The sequence below is a fragment of the Hippocampus zosterae genome, chromosome 4 (genome assembly GCF_025434085.1).
Source record: "Hippocampus zosterae strain Florida chromosome 4, ASM2543408v3, whole genome shotgun sequence".
In the NCBI taxonomy this organism is placed as follows: Eukaryota; Metazoa; Chordata; class Actinopteri; order Syngnathiformes; family Syngnathidae; genus Hippocampus; species Hippocampus zosterae.
The window spans coordinates 7016720-7031514 of NC_067454.1; the positions used below are offsets into that span (position 1 = coordinate 7016720).

At 43.5% G+C, this 14795-nt stretch overlaps 2 protein-coding genes across 3 annotated transcripts in view; one reads left to right on the forward strand and one right to left on the reverse strand.

Annotated features, from left to right (window-relative positions):
• Positions 1–121: 121 nt before the first annotated feature.
• On the forward strand, positions 122–2496 carry ss18l2 (ss18, like 2). 2 transcript variants are annotated; one of them, XM_052064413.1, is made up of 4 exons: positions 122–270; positions 463–539; positions 1673–1781; positions 1846–2496. In XM_052064413.1, exons 1-4 carry the CDS (start codon positions 202–204, stop codon positions 1900–1902), a joined length of 312 nt encoding a protein of 103 aa, XP_051920373.1. In that variant the 5' UTR covers positions 122–201; the 3' UTR covers positions 1903–2496. The 2 variants fall into 2 exon arrangements, with proteins under 2 accessions (XP_051920373.1, XP_051920374.1); XM_052064414.1 differs by having other exon boundaries at positions 1673–1772.
• A 12-nt stretch (positions 2497–2508) lies between these two features.
• Positions 2509–14795, reverse strand: part of LOC127599990 (granule associated Rac and RHOG effector protein 1-like) — a 28018-nt gene continuing 15731 nt past the window's right edge. Inside the window, exons 3-14 of the mRNA XM_052064288.1 lie at positions 12759–12971; positions 11500–11640; positions 10852–10947; positions 10607–10768; positions 10369–10527; positions 9144–9241; positions 8360–8485; positions 6813–7825; positions 5981–6146; positions 5693–5830; positions 5288–5363; positions 2509–4802 (exon numbers count right to left, since the gene is read on the reverse strand). Coding sequence (XP_051920248.1) covers positions 4458–4802; positions 5288–5363; positions 5693–5830; positions 5981–6146; positions 6813–7825; positions 8360–8485; positions 9144–9241; positions 10369–10527; positions 10607–10768; positions 10852–10947; positions 11500–11640; positions 12759–12971 — 2733 coding nt within the window. The 3' untranslated portion in view covers positions 2509–4457. The remainder of the gene's footprint in view (positions 4803–5287; positions 5364–5692; positions 5831–5980; positions 6147–6812; positions 7826–8359; positions 8486–9143; positions 9242–10368; positions 10528–10606; positions 10769–10851; positions 10948–11499; positions 11641–12758; positions 12972–14795) is intronic.

Here is a 14795-nt window from a genome sequence, read left to right on the forward strand (position 1 = left end):
GGTTATGAATTATTTTATTTGTTTTTATGAATGATTTTATGCTGTCATCTCGGAGAGAATTTATAAACACGTCTGGTCCCACCGCGGTCGTACAACAGACGGCGCTGTGAGCTTTTCCAAATGGAAGTTTTCTACTCGTCTAGAAGAAACGAAGAAGACAAGGAAAAAAACGTAGCAAGAGTTCTTCGATGGAATAGTAAAATGTCGATCGTGTTTGTGCCCAAGAAACTTCGCGGGAATGCCAAAATCAACCAGGAAACCATACAGAGGGTAAACCATCATAAAAAGGCGGAACTAATTTTATTTACATTTAAATATATATATATATTTTCCCCCGACAGTAATCCGCTATGCTAATTTTAGCCGCGTTGTAGCTAGCTGCTTCGGTAACAACACAACACACTTTGGCCACCATTTGACTCATTGTATTGCCTTTTCCAAAAAATGTCTCTCCCTCCCCAGCTGCTGGACGAAAACGACCAGTTAATACGATGCATTGTCGAGTACATGCAGAAGGGACGCGCCGTGGATTGCGTTAAGTAAGTATATTGTTGGAAATTAAGTTTGATTTGAGTCTTCCAACTTGAGCATTGATTCGTATTCTTTTAAAAGGACATGGTTGTAATATTAGAAAATAAACGTCACAACGTCTCAATAGTGGGGGGAAAATCAATTCATTTGAACACAGTTGTAATATTACAGGCAAAGTATTTTTATGTTGACAAGTCAGTCAATTTATTTAATAAAAGTCATATTACGAGGAAATAAGAGGACAAGAATAAAATTGCTATTGCTTGGTGTGAGTTCTCATTTTACAAGAATCACGTTGTAATATTAAAAATAAAGTCATACTTGTAATGACAGGAAAATGTTGCAAATGTTGTGAGAATTAAGTTGTAATATTGCAGGGAAAAAAATATAAATTTATGTGAATAATGTATTCTGGGAGAAATTGTTGAATACATTTCCAAACAATCGCATTACAGATTTTTTTACAGAATAGAAATGATGTAGATGTAATGTAAAAACATCTAAAAGAATAAAGTTATTAGAGAGGTGGGAAAGTTGTCATCTTCCCAGAATACACCACACGTTCAAAATTATTTCTCCAATTATATTTGATTGTCATAAACTTAGATATTTCACTGAAGCATAATCATGGTACTGTTTGTCACAGTTTAAGTCAAGTTAAAATTTTATTGATAATAAAAATAATCTCTGTATTCTGACATTGTGTTTCTAGAATGTGAATTAAGCAGAAAAAAAATCCACCTATTTTTATCTGTCTCAGGGGGCTGCCATTTTGTCCTATACTTGCACCTGCTGTCGACTGAAATTGACCTCAGTGGCAACGGGCTCGCGTTGGGATGGTCACGTGACCAACCCCGAAACAAGTGAGCCGTGACCTTTGCTCATTGAGTTTGTGCGCGCTGTGTCGATTTCAGTGAACAGCAGGTGGCGGTACAGGACAAAATGGCAGCCCGTTCTTTCCAACCGGTGGGATGTTTTGAAACGCTCCTGTACTTAATTTGGAACAGTGGATTTTTGAACAAGTTATCGTCGGGAAGTTTGTTCACTAACATTCACATCATGCTGCAATTGTTGGTGACGTACAGTATGATGTCTGTCGTTTGCATCAACTTGAGAAAAATCTTTTGGTTTGCGTCCGCAGATATCAAGAATTCCTGCACCGTAACATTGTGTACCTGGCAACTCTGGCCGACGCCAGCCCGCCGGACAACGTGCCTCCATCCACGTTTTCGTCATCAACTGTACGTAAAGTTTTGAAGCAGCAGTTTCAGTTCTCTACCTACTTTTCTTCCCTTTTCTTGTTTTCTGTTGCAGTGCGACCAAGGCACAGCCTCCGTGCAGCCGAACGCCAACACCAATGAAGGACGTTGATACCGACCATACCTCTTCATTCGTATTATATTATTATTATTATTATTATTATTTATGTCATGCCACGCCATTCTGCCTCATTTGATTTACTTTTGCACATGAAGGAGGTTTTGGGTCGCACTAGAAAAAAAGATCATTTACTTGAAATGTTAAAACAAAAGTTGTAATTTTACAATAAAGTCATTATCAAGTGAGGGAAAATGCTGCAAGTTTTATGAATTTCAAATGAAAGGGTACTTTTTTTTGGAAAAAGTTTTCTCACACAAAAAAATATGGTAAGGATACAACTTCTGAAATAAAAAATGATTGCATCTACTCTGGGGTTTTGTTTCCCTTTCCTCCATTGTTGTAGTTTTCTGTTAAAACTAGTGGTAAGATGTATATTCTTGTAAGAACTTTTTGTTTGTTTTGGCAATATTACCGCTTTTTATTCTTGTTTAAAAACTACTACTACATCCAACAGTCTTGTCAGTGAGGCCCTGTGCACTGTCATTTCTTCAAGCTATTCTATTAACACTACCATAGTAAATCGGAAACTCAATTTCTTTGGTGTCACTTTGTATAATGGACAATAAAGAAAACAGAAGCAATGAAGTTGCTTGTTGGTTTATTTTTATTTTTTTTGCATTGCTGGTAGATTTCTAGTCACCAGCTGAAAAGAACACAAAGCAACATAAGCCAAGCAGCCCCGCCTCCTATAGATGACCATGTTATCCTTTTGCCGTTATCGTTTTGGTTTTCCCTTGTCGCTAGTATAGTTCAACCGTTTGACACAGCAGGGGGAAAATAGTAATAATAAGCTAACAGTTAGAAGTCTGTCTTAAGAAAAGAAAAAAGGTTTTTACGGGAGTTGAACAAACCTCCCCGCCCCTCCTCCCAAAAAAAACAAAACAGCAGAACCTCTATGTTGATTGTGCAAAGCACATTTAACTATAAAAAGATATATTTATATATATATATTTGTATGTATGTACAGCAAAACTGTAAACATTTGTGTGTTAGTTTTTTTCTGGTGTCATTTCATAAATACAGGCAACGTTGGCATCTGCAAACATCACAAAAAAATGATAACATTCGGGCCTTTTGCCGTAACAACCAAATACGTTTTCTTGTTTTTTTCTGAGCATATTTGGTTAAGATGGACAATGTGTGTGCTTCTTTTTTTTCACATAAATCGGGAAAGTGGAAAATAGCATGTAACTACAATTAATACTGTTGCGAAAATATAACGAGAGTTCGGGCGTCTAATTTTGCAGGGGCCAAGCGAATGCACTGCCGTTCCGTCTCCTGCTTTGGTTGGGAACAAGTGCTGTCATCAGCAAAATGGCACATTTAATATGATAATCTGTGTGTCTCGGATGAGGGAAAATATCAACAAAAATGTAGTGTATTTGCGGGTTAACTGTGCTGAGCCTGCTCAAAGCCTCTTTAAAAACGTAAGGAAAAGTGAAAATTGGTGTTCCATGTACACGCTAGCTGTACATTTGGCAATTATAGCTCACTGTACACACACTAGGTTATTTTTTGTTGTCGTTTTTTTAGCAGTCTCCAGCTCTTGCCTGAAAGGAGGAGTGTGTGTCACCCTCTCCGAAGGGCAGAGAAATGACCGCTTCATAATAATAGAAGTGAGTAACTGAAGTCGTTAGGACAGGAAAGGTGGGGAGGTGTCGAATTAGGTCTCTGTACCAGGGCCACGCGGAAATGGAAAATAAATTACCAAAGAGTGGGAAAGCGTTAGAAAGTGATGTGCAGAAAAAGGCTGGATTTTATGAGGAAAACCATGAGAGTACAAACAAACAACTCGCAGTTATGTGCAAATTAAATTTGCAATTATGTGAAAAAGTTGTCATGTTATGAGAATGAAGTCGTTCCGTTATGAGCAAAAAGTTTGGAGATTCGAAGTGGTGTTCTGTGAAAAAAAAAGATGTAATCAAACAACATCAATGTTGGACAGCGGCACACAAAAGTCAGTACGAGGAAAAAAAGTTGTCATGTCATAAGAATGAAACGTTGTAATTAGCAAAACTATCAACGTGACGAGGGGAAAAATGTCGTAATGTCGTGGAAAAATGTTTTATTGGAAAGAGAATAGTCGCAATGTTTCGAGAAAAAGTGATGCTACAAGAATGGAATTAGAATCGTTGTGAGGAGAAATTGGTCTTTTTTTTAAATGTCTTGTGAAAGAGTCAGAAAGAGAAAAATGTGGCTAACAAGAAAAAACTAATATGTGGCATGCACAATGTCGTAAACTTATGAGGGGGAAAAAAAGAATAGTCAAAAAGTCCTAATATGAGAAAAACGTTAAGTTACGAGTTCTAACTTCATTCGTTGTGAAATTTGGACTTTTTGCTCATAAAGTTCGAGTTCATTCGTTCGATAGTTGACTTAAAACTGGGGTCATTTGGCCACCATCGTGGTCGTCGGCTGCGTTTTTACTGTCAGCGTGGCCCCGATAGCGCTTGTAGAAAAGTAGTGTGTGTCGAAGTACCTCAAAAAGGTGGAGTAGATCAAACCAGTGTGATTACTGTTAGCATGTAGCATGTGGACCGGCCGGCTCAGTACTGGTGAAGGAAAGAGGACCTGTGCTCGTGTTTCAAGGGGAACGACTTGAAGGCCTTCATGCCTTTCAGCTGCTGCTGCTGTTGCTGTTGCTGGCCGAAAGGGAACGGCGAGGAGATGGCGCCAGCCGAAGGCGAGCAGTCGCCGCCGCCGCCGGCCGCCGACCACACAGGCGACTGCAGCATCTGCAGGGAGTCGCTCCACTGCGACGACGAAGGCGGGGCAAGATTCATCTGGTGGTACAAGGAAGAGCCGGGATTGGTCAGGCCGCCGCCACCGGCGCCGCCGTGGACCGAGTGCTGCCACGGCGCTTTGGGAGGCCATGTTTTCGTTTTGCTGTCCTGGGAAAGATGCCACAAAAAGACATGAGGGGGGAGTTGACTTCAAAGTTAGAGCTTCAATGTTTACCTCCAGCAAGCACAAAGTTTTGCAAAGATTGTTTTCACCAGGACAAAAGAGTCTCCAACATGATTAAAAAATTAAAATATATGCAATATGACATTTTTTATTATTGTTACAACGACAACTTAATCTCATAATGTTATCAGAAAATATTTCAAGATTTTTTCTTGCAATGTGCAAAAAAAAGTAAAATTGAGAATTGCAAGAATAAATATGCAAAATAAGAAAAAGCCGTAATATTACATCAGAAAAATGTGTTTTTTATGCCAATTATTTTTAGCTTACTAAAATTAATTGGGGCATTTTGAAAAACTAGTTGCAAGATGAGAAAATCATTGGAATACAATCACGCAGAATGTACAAAAAAAAAAAAACTCAAATTAGGATTTCTGACACCTCCTTGTGGCTCTCGGGTGATTCTTACCTGGTTGTCATCGGCAATGTGGTGGAGAGGCGGAGAGGGAAGCGTGCACGCTTCCGGCTCACCACAGCTGTGTTTCCTGCACATACGTTTTAGGATTACTTTGTGGATTCATCAACAATCCTGCTCGTGAAGGAGTACGACGAACAATTGCCTCGTTTTGTATCTCAAGAGTAGACCCACGCAAAAAGTCTGAAAACCTCACACCAGACATTTGAAATCTGCGATTTTGGTTTTGCGCCGGCCATTTTAGGGTCATTTGTGACTTGCCCTCGAGATTTTTGTCATTTTGTTCCAAACAAATTTTAACCATGCATATTCCAAACCCGGTGCGGGCAAATTGTGGTGCTCAATAAGCCAGCCGAGCCACCCGCCGAAAGAGCATGATGTGTGTCCTGGCTCCGTTACCTTCTTTGTTTAACCGCTCCCAAGAGGTCGGGTCCAGAGAACATCGAGAAGAGGCTGTCGCCGTTGGCGGAGGACGTCTCGTCGCTGGAGCTGGCGGAGTCTCCCTGATTGGCCGACCAGCTGCTGTTGACCGCCTCGCTGACAATGCAAACAAACAACAACGGTTCTTTGGCAGACTCTTTGCTCCCTCAACTTATATGTACATGGAGACAAACTGATGGACAACCTTAGTTGCTCGCATTTTTGGATCAACCCTTGGGTGGTGTCGGCGCACAAGGTACAACTTACCCCTCGCTGTAGTACTCGGGGTGCGTCCACGTCCTGTGCTGCTCGTCGGGGATGGGCCAGTTGCTGCGAGGGTTGCTGGGGCGACGTGGGTGCTGCACCTGACGCTTCTGCTGCATGGCCTGGCTCACACCGGCCACGTATCGGGCGAACTCCGGATCTGATCCAACTGTCAAAATAGATAAAGGAGAGGATGGACTTTCTAACCCCTTCCTCGGAAAATTAATTTTGCCCCGGGACGTCGGCCGCGGCGTAATAGCGCAAGCAAGAGAAAGCGACAGATGTAAAATATTACATGCCACTAATGTGCAATTGGAATGTAACATAACCGGAATGGTGAGCGCTAAGTGTACTGCAACTGTGTGATGAAGTGCTGTCCCCACAAGGGAAAATTCATTTAACACCGTCTTTGATGGGGGATCATGTTCATTTCGCTGTTCACACCCAACAGGTGGTCGTTCCCATTATATTCCACGCCATGAATATTTTAAAAAAGCACATAAGTGATCGATTCCTAAAAGTGTAATTTTTTTTTCAAAACCCCCCAAAATCATTAAAAAAAAACACAAATAAAAATTTTGCTGTATTGTAAAGGAAAAAAATGGGGAAATAGGGAAAAAAATGGAATGGGAAAAAAATCTCAGGAAAAAGGAAAAAATCTAAAGTATAAATATTATTACAGTTAAAAAAAAAAAAATCAGCAAATATGTCAGTGCGCCCAAGTCCACCCAGAAGCATTCTAGTCATTTGCAATCTCTCACCTTTGCAAAAAAAAAAAGTGTTCAATACAAAGAACATGGCTACAATTCAACCAAAACAAGGAGCTGGATGTCACCTGCAGGGTCAAAAGGCAGCACGTCTCCCAGGACACCGAAGACGCCGTCACTCTGCTCCCGGTTGGGCCACGTGTTGTTCCGGGGCCCCTGGGGCTTCTGGCCCAGCACCTCGGACATGACGCTGTCCATGTACGTGCTCACTAAACCCAGGCTGTACAGGTCCGAGCTGAGGTCAGGCAGCCCCGGGGAGCCGCCCCACTGGCCGATGGGACCCAGGGGCGACAGCCCTCCGGGCGGAGGTTGCTGGCCGGACGTTCCCAGCCATTTGCTGGCCCCCCTCTGCTGCGGGGGAGGAAGCTGAGGGGGTGGCTGCTGCTGCGGCTGCTGCTGCTGGCCGATGGGCTGCAGGAGGTGCTGGTAGTACTGCAGGGCCTGGGAGGAGGGCTGCTGTGGTGCTGGTGGGGGCGCTTGTTGTTGTTGGGATGGTGGCTGTGGAGGCTGAGCCTGAGGCTGGGATAGGGCCTGGGTGCCGTGAGAAATAACCGGGGAAGTGGGCGGAGGTCCGGCAGGAGGTTTGAGCTCGGTGGGGTTGGCGGACGCCACAGAGTTTCTCCTCTTGACAAGCGGGGAGGCCTGTTGGGATTTGCCCATGTTGAACCCTGAGAGAAAGTCGATGACGTCCTGCATTTCCTGGTCGGTCGGGAGGTTCATGCCCTGCTCATCACACACCAAACCGTTGGCCAGCGGGTTCTGGGAGCCCGACTCGGGGCCGGCAGACGAAGCGCCCATCTGCAGCAAGCTGTGCAGTCGGCCCTCGCTGTGGCCCAAGCTTTTAGCCTTGTCCTCGGAGCTCGTCAGCATGCTGCGGGACGGCGTGCTGGGGATGGAGTAGCTGCCGCCGCTGTTGGAGCTGGACGACACCTTCTTGGTGAACTTGGATGTCAGCTTGGAGATGGTTTTGGGGAGGCCGCCCGAGGCCTTGGAGTTGGTACCCGGAGGCAAATCGGCGTGGCCGCCAAAATCTGGGCTCTCTCGCTGCAGCTGAATCTGGATAGTCGGCAACGATTGCTCTCTTTGGACACGAGAGAGACAAGTACAGTGAAGCCCGGTTCATCGCGAGAGGTACGTTGAACCTCCGTGACACAGAGAGACCAAATGAAGAATTTTATGCAAACCTAAAAGGTTTTAAAACACTTTCTTAAAACTCACTGTCAATCTGCACACATAAATAGAACGATCGCAACTCTGGCAGGGATGCAAACGATGAACCACGGCTAGGGCGCCACAACACTCCTTCTGATGTGTTGCATTGCCTTTTCGTATGGCTTACCAGAAAACGGCTCCTTACCCTACAAAGGTTTGTGTTCAAGACCACAAGTTTGTCTTTCAGACAGTACTCTGCAAGGAATCTAACATTATCTGGCACTCTGGCTAAGACCATTCTAGTATAGTATTTGTATTATCGCTGCTGAGGAGGTTGGCGACATTACACTGGTCAAAATCAACATTTCATCAGACATGACTTGATGTGTTAGGCGAGGGTTTCTGAGGATTGTTTGTCCTAGGAAGAGATGCGAGTCCCGTTTTCTACAAGAATACGACTCACTTCCTCTCCTTCCATCTATTGATGTCGAACACGGCTGTGTAGAGCACGTCCACGAGGCCGAGCGTCTTCTCCGGATCAAGGCTACGCTGGAGCAAGGACATGGTTGCCGGGTCTTCCTTCAGACACCTGCATCGCGCACAAAAAAAAAACACAGTTCCTCATTCATCTGTATCTGGTTTTATAGGTTTTGCTCACACAAATCCCCTCAGTCCCGCAAGATGAGATTTTCGATCTTTTGTGTGCGAGATAATGCCTTGGGAGGTCAACACCTACAAAGCTTCAGTGCTAAGCTGTGTGAGCCCGACTCCTGCCGAGCGCATCCACACGTGAGCCGTGGCTTGTAATACAGTCACTCGGGAGCAGAAGCGTCTAAACACCATTAAAAGTAATAAACTGCACTGAACAGTTACTCAGAACGACCTGGAGTTAACTCACAAACTTGCAAATCCTGCTTGGCAGTTAAAGACCACCCGAGGCACCAAATGAAGACCTGATATTTGAAATTATGATGGAAAGCGCTTCAAGGCTACTGGTGGGGTTATGTGTGGTTTTTATTTTTATTTTATTTATTTGCCGTCTTTAATCTTTATAGCTGTCCAGGCCTGGAAACCAAACACGGCACTCCCGATAGTTCAAATAGTTCTACCTTCTAAATCAAAAGTAGATGTAAATGTAACATCCTGCGCGTTTTGGTATACAGTACACGGAAATCAAATGTCGGGCCCTTTGCTGACATTTGTGCATCTCGGTGTCCTTTTTGTTTTCAATTTCAATATGGCCTCACCACGTGGAAGGAACCTGGACCACCAGCCTGGATCCTTCTAAGGTGATGTGAGGCGCATATGACTCCTTGTTCTCGATCTGAGCTGTGTCGACCACCACCTGTGAGAAAGCACACACGTACTATGATGAAGACTTGCCAGAAAATTAATAGTAAATATGTATTTTGTTCGATTTTAGAATAAGAAAATGGATGGGTGTAGCATAAAATGTCGACAATGTAAAGTAAAAACTTTGTGGATGCACTGTAAGTACTCCAAGTGTGTTCCATGTGAACAAATCTAATAAAACGCAATGACCTTCATCCACTTTTGGTCATGAATATCCCCCACCAAGAAAGGAGAGGGAAGGGAGGCTGGGGGGAGCCCCTTCAGGCGCCCCCTGACAACAAACAAGTTCTTTGAAAGGCCTTGGCTTCTCGAGAAACTTGCAGCTGGGCCAAAAAGAGGGAGGAGACTAGGGATGTGCGAGTCGATTTCCTGCAATGCAGGAAGTCCCCCCCATTGTTGTTGGAGGGCAGGTTTATTCACGGGAGTTAAAAACCTCACATGAGAAAGGAGAACAGCATTGAGTAAGAGATAACGCGATACAAATCGTTCTTTTTCGGGAGGTGACGGTGTACGATTGCAATCTGACAGTGAGTAGCACGCGTGCAAGAGTGCAGTCACGTGTTTTTCAAGATTTGTGGGTTGATAAGAAGAGAAGGCGCCATCCATCATCACTCGGACTGTTTTACAACAAGCTGGCATGGGAAACACTCCAGACCACAAAGAGGAAATAAACACTGCATAAGCGTAAACACGGTGGTATTGCGCCCTCTCTTATTGCTGCAGGGGCCCTCGCAAGCCAGTCCATCCTTAAACCAGATGTAGAGGGTGTGTTTCTTCCCCTTTTCTGTCTCACCGGTGTTGGCTTACACCACTCGGATGCCTCAAAGCAACCTGGGTGACCTCGGCTTATTCAAACCACAGAACTCGGGATGAAAACTTTCATTTTCCTGATTTGAAATGATGGAAAATGCATTTCATCTGTTGCGGGGTAAAACTCTCACTACTGGAAAACCATTAAGAGCACATGCTCTGCTTTAGGCAAAACTGGGGTCACATACAGCAAGGTCAACTCCTGTTTTTGTTGTCTACTGACGACATTTGGGTTTCACATCAAAAGATGAATACGAGACAAAGGTTCAGAAGACGAATCGTGATATAGCCGGGGAACAATGCACTCACCAGACCGGCCTGCGCAAACAACAGCTGGACGGCCGTCTTGCAGGCTCCCCTCCAGCTGGAAGGACACACTTGGTTGAGCACTTCGGTGACAGGGGAGTCGTCCCTGGGGGTCACCCCATTTTGGCCCAGTGCCTCCTTAATGAGCTGCAGCATGGTTTGCTGAGGGAACACCGCACAAATTTATAGTCACCGTCAAGACAAGACTTTTCAGGTGACGGCATGAAAGAAACGGCCGTACCATTTTCAGTTTTAGGTTCTCTGCCGCCGACTCGTTGAAGGACACGCCCTTGAGGAAATGCGAGCCGATCTGTACGGGGATGGTGGGCAACTCACACTGGATGGGCTGGGTGGTGGTCTGCATCCGGCCCGCCTGCTGTGCCTCTGCCTCGCCACAGCAGCCCTGTAACAAAAAAATGTTTCCTTTATTTATTTGTTTGTTTATTTTTAAATCGTTCAACATAGTGTTTGAAAGTTTCGGCCCACCTGCAAGGCTGCCTCCACGCATTTGGGGTTGAGATGGAAGCCGGCCTTCAGCGCATACTCACTGTGGCCCAGGCTCTCCAGCGCTGCCTTGTACGCCTGCAAATTAGGAGAGACATTAATGTCAGTTCAAACTGCATGAACAATTATATACAGTACATATTGATATAAATGGATGGATGGCTGGGTGGATTGCATGGAAGGTAGACAGGTAGGCGGAAATATACGGAAACTTTAAAATACTTTTTTTTAATGCAGCTGCAGTAAAATAAAAAGCAATAAATCTGAGTAAATGTTAGGTTCTTGCGTTTGCCGCTAACCAGTTTCTGCAATAAGTAGTAGCGAATGACGCAGCATATGGCACTGAATGGGCCTTTTATTGTACAGCCGCACTCAAAAAAATGTCCAGCTAACAAGCCAGTCTTATGTCTTGACGGTAACATTTTCATTATTATTATTATATCTTTACCGGAGAAGACGGGTTAGCATGCTAATGCTAACAGGTCCGCTGGAGGTTTATCATGAAAATCCATGCATCAATTACACCTCTTATTCTTTTGAAGTTTAGGCCAACACACCAGTACTACCAATGATAAAATGAAAAGGAATCCTGGGGAGTGGAGGGGGTTGGTTAGCAGACCAAATGTTTACCTGTAAAGCGCTGTCTATCTTCATGTTGAGCTCCTTTAGCTGGTGCTCTGGGATGTTGGTGTTGTGCGAGCAAAAGAGCTGCTGGACCTGGAGGCCAGCCAGGCAGCCGTCACGTCCCCTCTCCCGCAGCCTCGACATGGCCTGAGGGTTCAGAAACATTCTTCATAAATTTTTCCCGCAGCAGTCGAAAAGTACAAGAGATCTGTTTTCATGAGGTTATTTTGCAATGTCTTCTTTTTTTTTTCTTTCATTTTTTTTTTAATCGACGTTCCCAGAATGGACAACTTAGCAGTCCAATTTTTTTTTAGATGGTGGAACATGAGTGAAGGAGTCCGGGCCATCCTAAACAAACCCCCAAGATATTCTGCACAGATCAAACTCAGCAGCCCCCCTCCACCCCCCCCGACACGCTGCAAACCAGAGCGCAGCTCTCTGCTTCATCGTATACAAACAAGGCATAAAATGGACTGGTGGGACTGATTAGCTGGAGGACAGTTGAGCTCCAATTTCAATAGGGCCTCACGCTGCCTTGTATGGTCGGTCAGGAATTGTGTTTGACACAAAGGGCTCTCAAACCTTTTGGGTAAAGGCACCTCTTAGAGGGAATTCTTTTGTTGTCGTTTTAAAGTACCCCTTCATAATCCTTACATCAGCTCAAAGCAACTTCACTCTGAACCCCTTATACCATTATAACTGGAAAAAAAATGCCTATTTTCAAGACAAAGTTAGTAAGTTTAGTTAGTAGTAAGTTTTTTTAAAAATTACAACGTTATCAGAACAAAGTTCTATAAAAAATTACACTTTACAAGAAAAGACTTATCGAATTAAAAAAAAGTCAAAAATGACAACAACATTAACAACCGTATCCTTGTATATATTAGACTTATTATTCCAGAAAAGATGCCTTGATAGAAATCTTTTAAATATGCTGCTTGTACAGTAAAAAAAAAAGGGGTGGGGGACTTTGTTCCTATAATAATATGTATATTTAAAAACATTTTAAAAAGACTACTAATGCAGGGATGTCAGATTTACATGGTATGGCAAATCATCACAGCTAAGGTCGGGTAAAGTAATTGGTTTTGTACTTTTATATTACCGGTATTGGCGTGCTGGTACTCGTACGTATACTTCACTTTCCACATAATTCATTGGAAGTTATTTTGCAGAACCCGAAGCTTGAGCTCACTAGGTGGTCCCGATTTGGGAAACACCGATATAGACAATTCAATACAGCCTTCATCTTCATGTTGGCATACCTCAGCTGCACCTTTCCACGATCGGGAAGCTTCCTCCAACTCGGTGAGCTGCCCGAGCTCGGCGCTTTGGGCCCGAATGTTGGCCGAGCGCTCCTGGGCCTGCGCCAAAGCCTCGGCCAGACAGGACTGTGCCACGGGCTGGACCTTCTGCAGGGTCTGCGAAAGGAACTGGAAGTGGACCTGCATCACCGTCAAGAAGCATCGACCCAGGACCTGGAAGGGAGAAGCAGAACGTCAACTTACAAGCAAGCTTGAGTTTTAGATATAAAACATAAAAATTGTGTCTCCCAGTTGGAAAATGTCATCACACAATATGCAGTCCAATGAGGTTATGTCAAAATCCCAGAGTGACAGAATTCAGTGTGGGCCAGACTACCAAACTACAAGTGTCAACAGGCTCTTGTTTTGTATTCGGCAACAGGACAGTTTATTTTGTTATCCTACTAACAGCACAAAAGAAAAGGGACACCCTTCAGTTTAGCGCCATTACTTTTTCATGTCCCTGCTGGAAATATCGGGTAGTGATGATTACTCCTTCCCAACTTACAGTCATAAGATTGTGTAGGATTACCTTTAGACAGAAGAGTGTACATACTAGTGTTGTGTTTCGCATTACTTTTTTTTTTGTCTTATAGTGTCCTTTGTGTGAACCCCTCAAATTGGAGTTCTCTAATTCCAAGATGTTTTTTTATGATGTCATGACATCTTGAATTTGTGATCCACAAAAATAAGGGAATAGTGCCACTTGAAAGATGCAGTAAATCCAGCATTATTTTTGTCTTGATACACGACATGGACAGACAGAGAACAAGCGCATGTCATCATTTGAAGAACAGTTTGACAGGGTGACAAGCAAATGTAACAAAGCCAAGCAGAGCCACAAGTAGGAAAAAAAAAAAAAAGAAAAACATGGCCACAGTTCCAGATAATGAAGAACACGTGTGATTGGTTGCGCAGGATCCCACAAGCATGGAAACTATGAAGAAGAGGAAAAAGGAAAAAATATATATATTGGGCCTCTTTAGCCCAAATAAGGTGAATCATGAAGCCATCAACATGTATCCTTCTATTTTCTCGAGAACACCTGCAGTATTGCTGCTGTGGAGGGCCGCCATGCATAAAGATCTAGAGCTCTTAAGGGGGTGAGACCTTGAAATTGTAACCAGATGGCTACTTTGAACGCAATGCCAAAGAAGAAGAAAAAAAAAAAAGCTGGTGACTTAGTTCTTTCTGACCAATAATTTATCTTTAGGGAACTTTAGTTTCACTCTTCGGAAGAAAGAGCTTCACAAAGAGACTTAGATGATTAACAACAAAATGGAAATAGAATTCAACAAACGACAACAAAAAAGTACACCAAAGTCACCAAAAAAAAACATTACACTAATTTTAAACATTGGCACAAATCATAAAAGGAGCTTTTAAACAGCATGACTCGACTGGCGCAGATGTCTATTGCTTGCCTGCTTAAGGTCTTGTCTGATGTCGAGTTGAACATGAGACTTTGACAAATTATTTGCGGCTTGGAAGCACAGACCTCGGGTCAAAAGTTGCTGACGTGGATAAACCAAAGCTTTTGCAAAATGTAAAAGAGCACATCCTTGGAAATTGGTGATTGCCTTCCACAATTGAAATTGATTAATTGCCATGCCCTAACTGATGGTAATGTGGAGTAAGAAATTGATATCATGATACAAGGAAGTAGTGCTTGTTGAATAAGTGTGACGTACGCATATAGGTCAGGTGAGACCTTACCATCCAGCCTGCAGTTGTATTGGATATGTAAGTGGACTGGTATATATCCACATACTCAAGAGGACTGAGTTGGGATAATTTAAAAAATATGAATTGGAGTGTTCACATTCCATAGGGGAGGGAAAAAAAAACGATACATCACATATGGACATGAAAAACCTGAACTGACATGCAATGGGAACATAGTTTAAGCAAGTAGAATATATCATGCAAAATGACATGTGCTTGATCTTTCTGTGAAGAGACTCGCATAGCAAGCACAAACAGTGGTTTTGTTTTAAT

What these genes read in the sequence shown, in the direction of transcription:
- ss18l2 (XM_052064413.1), top strand. Translation starts at nt 202, where the DNA reads ATGTCGATCGTGTTTGTGCCCAAGAAACTTCGCGGGAATGCCAAAATC. An exon ending in ACCAGGAAACCATACAGAGG is followed by an intron (nt 271 to 462) that starts GTAAACCATCAT and finishes CTCCCTCCCCAG; the next exon opens with CTGCTGGACGAAAACGACCA. An exon ending in CGTCATCAACTGTACGTAAA is followed by an intron (nt 1,782 to 1,845) that starts GTTTTGAAGCAG and finishes TTTCTGTTGCAG; the next exon opens with TGCGACCAAGGCACAGCCTC.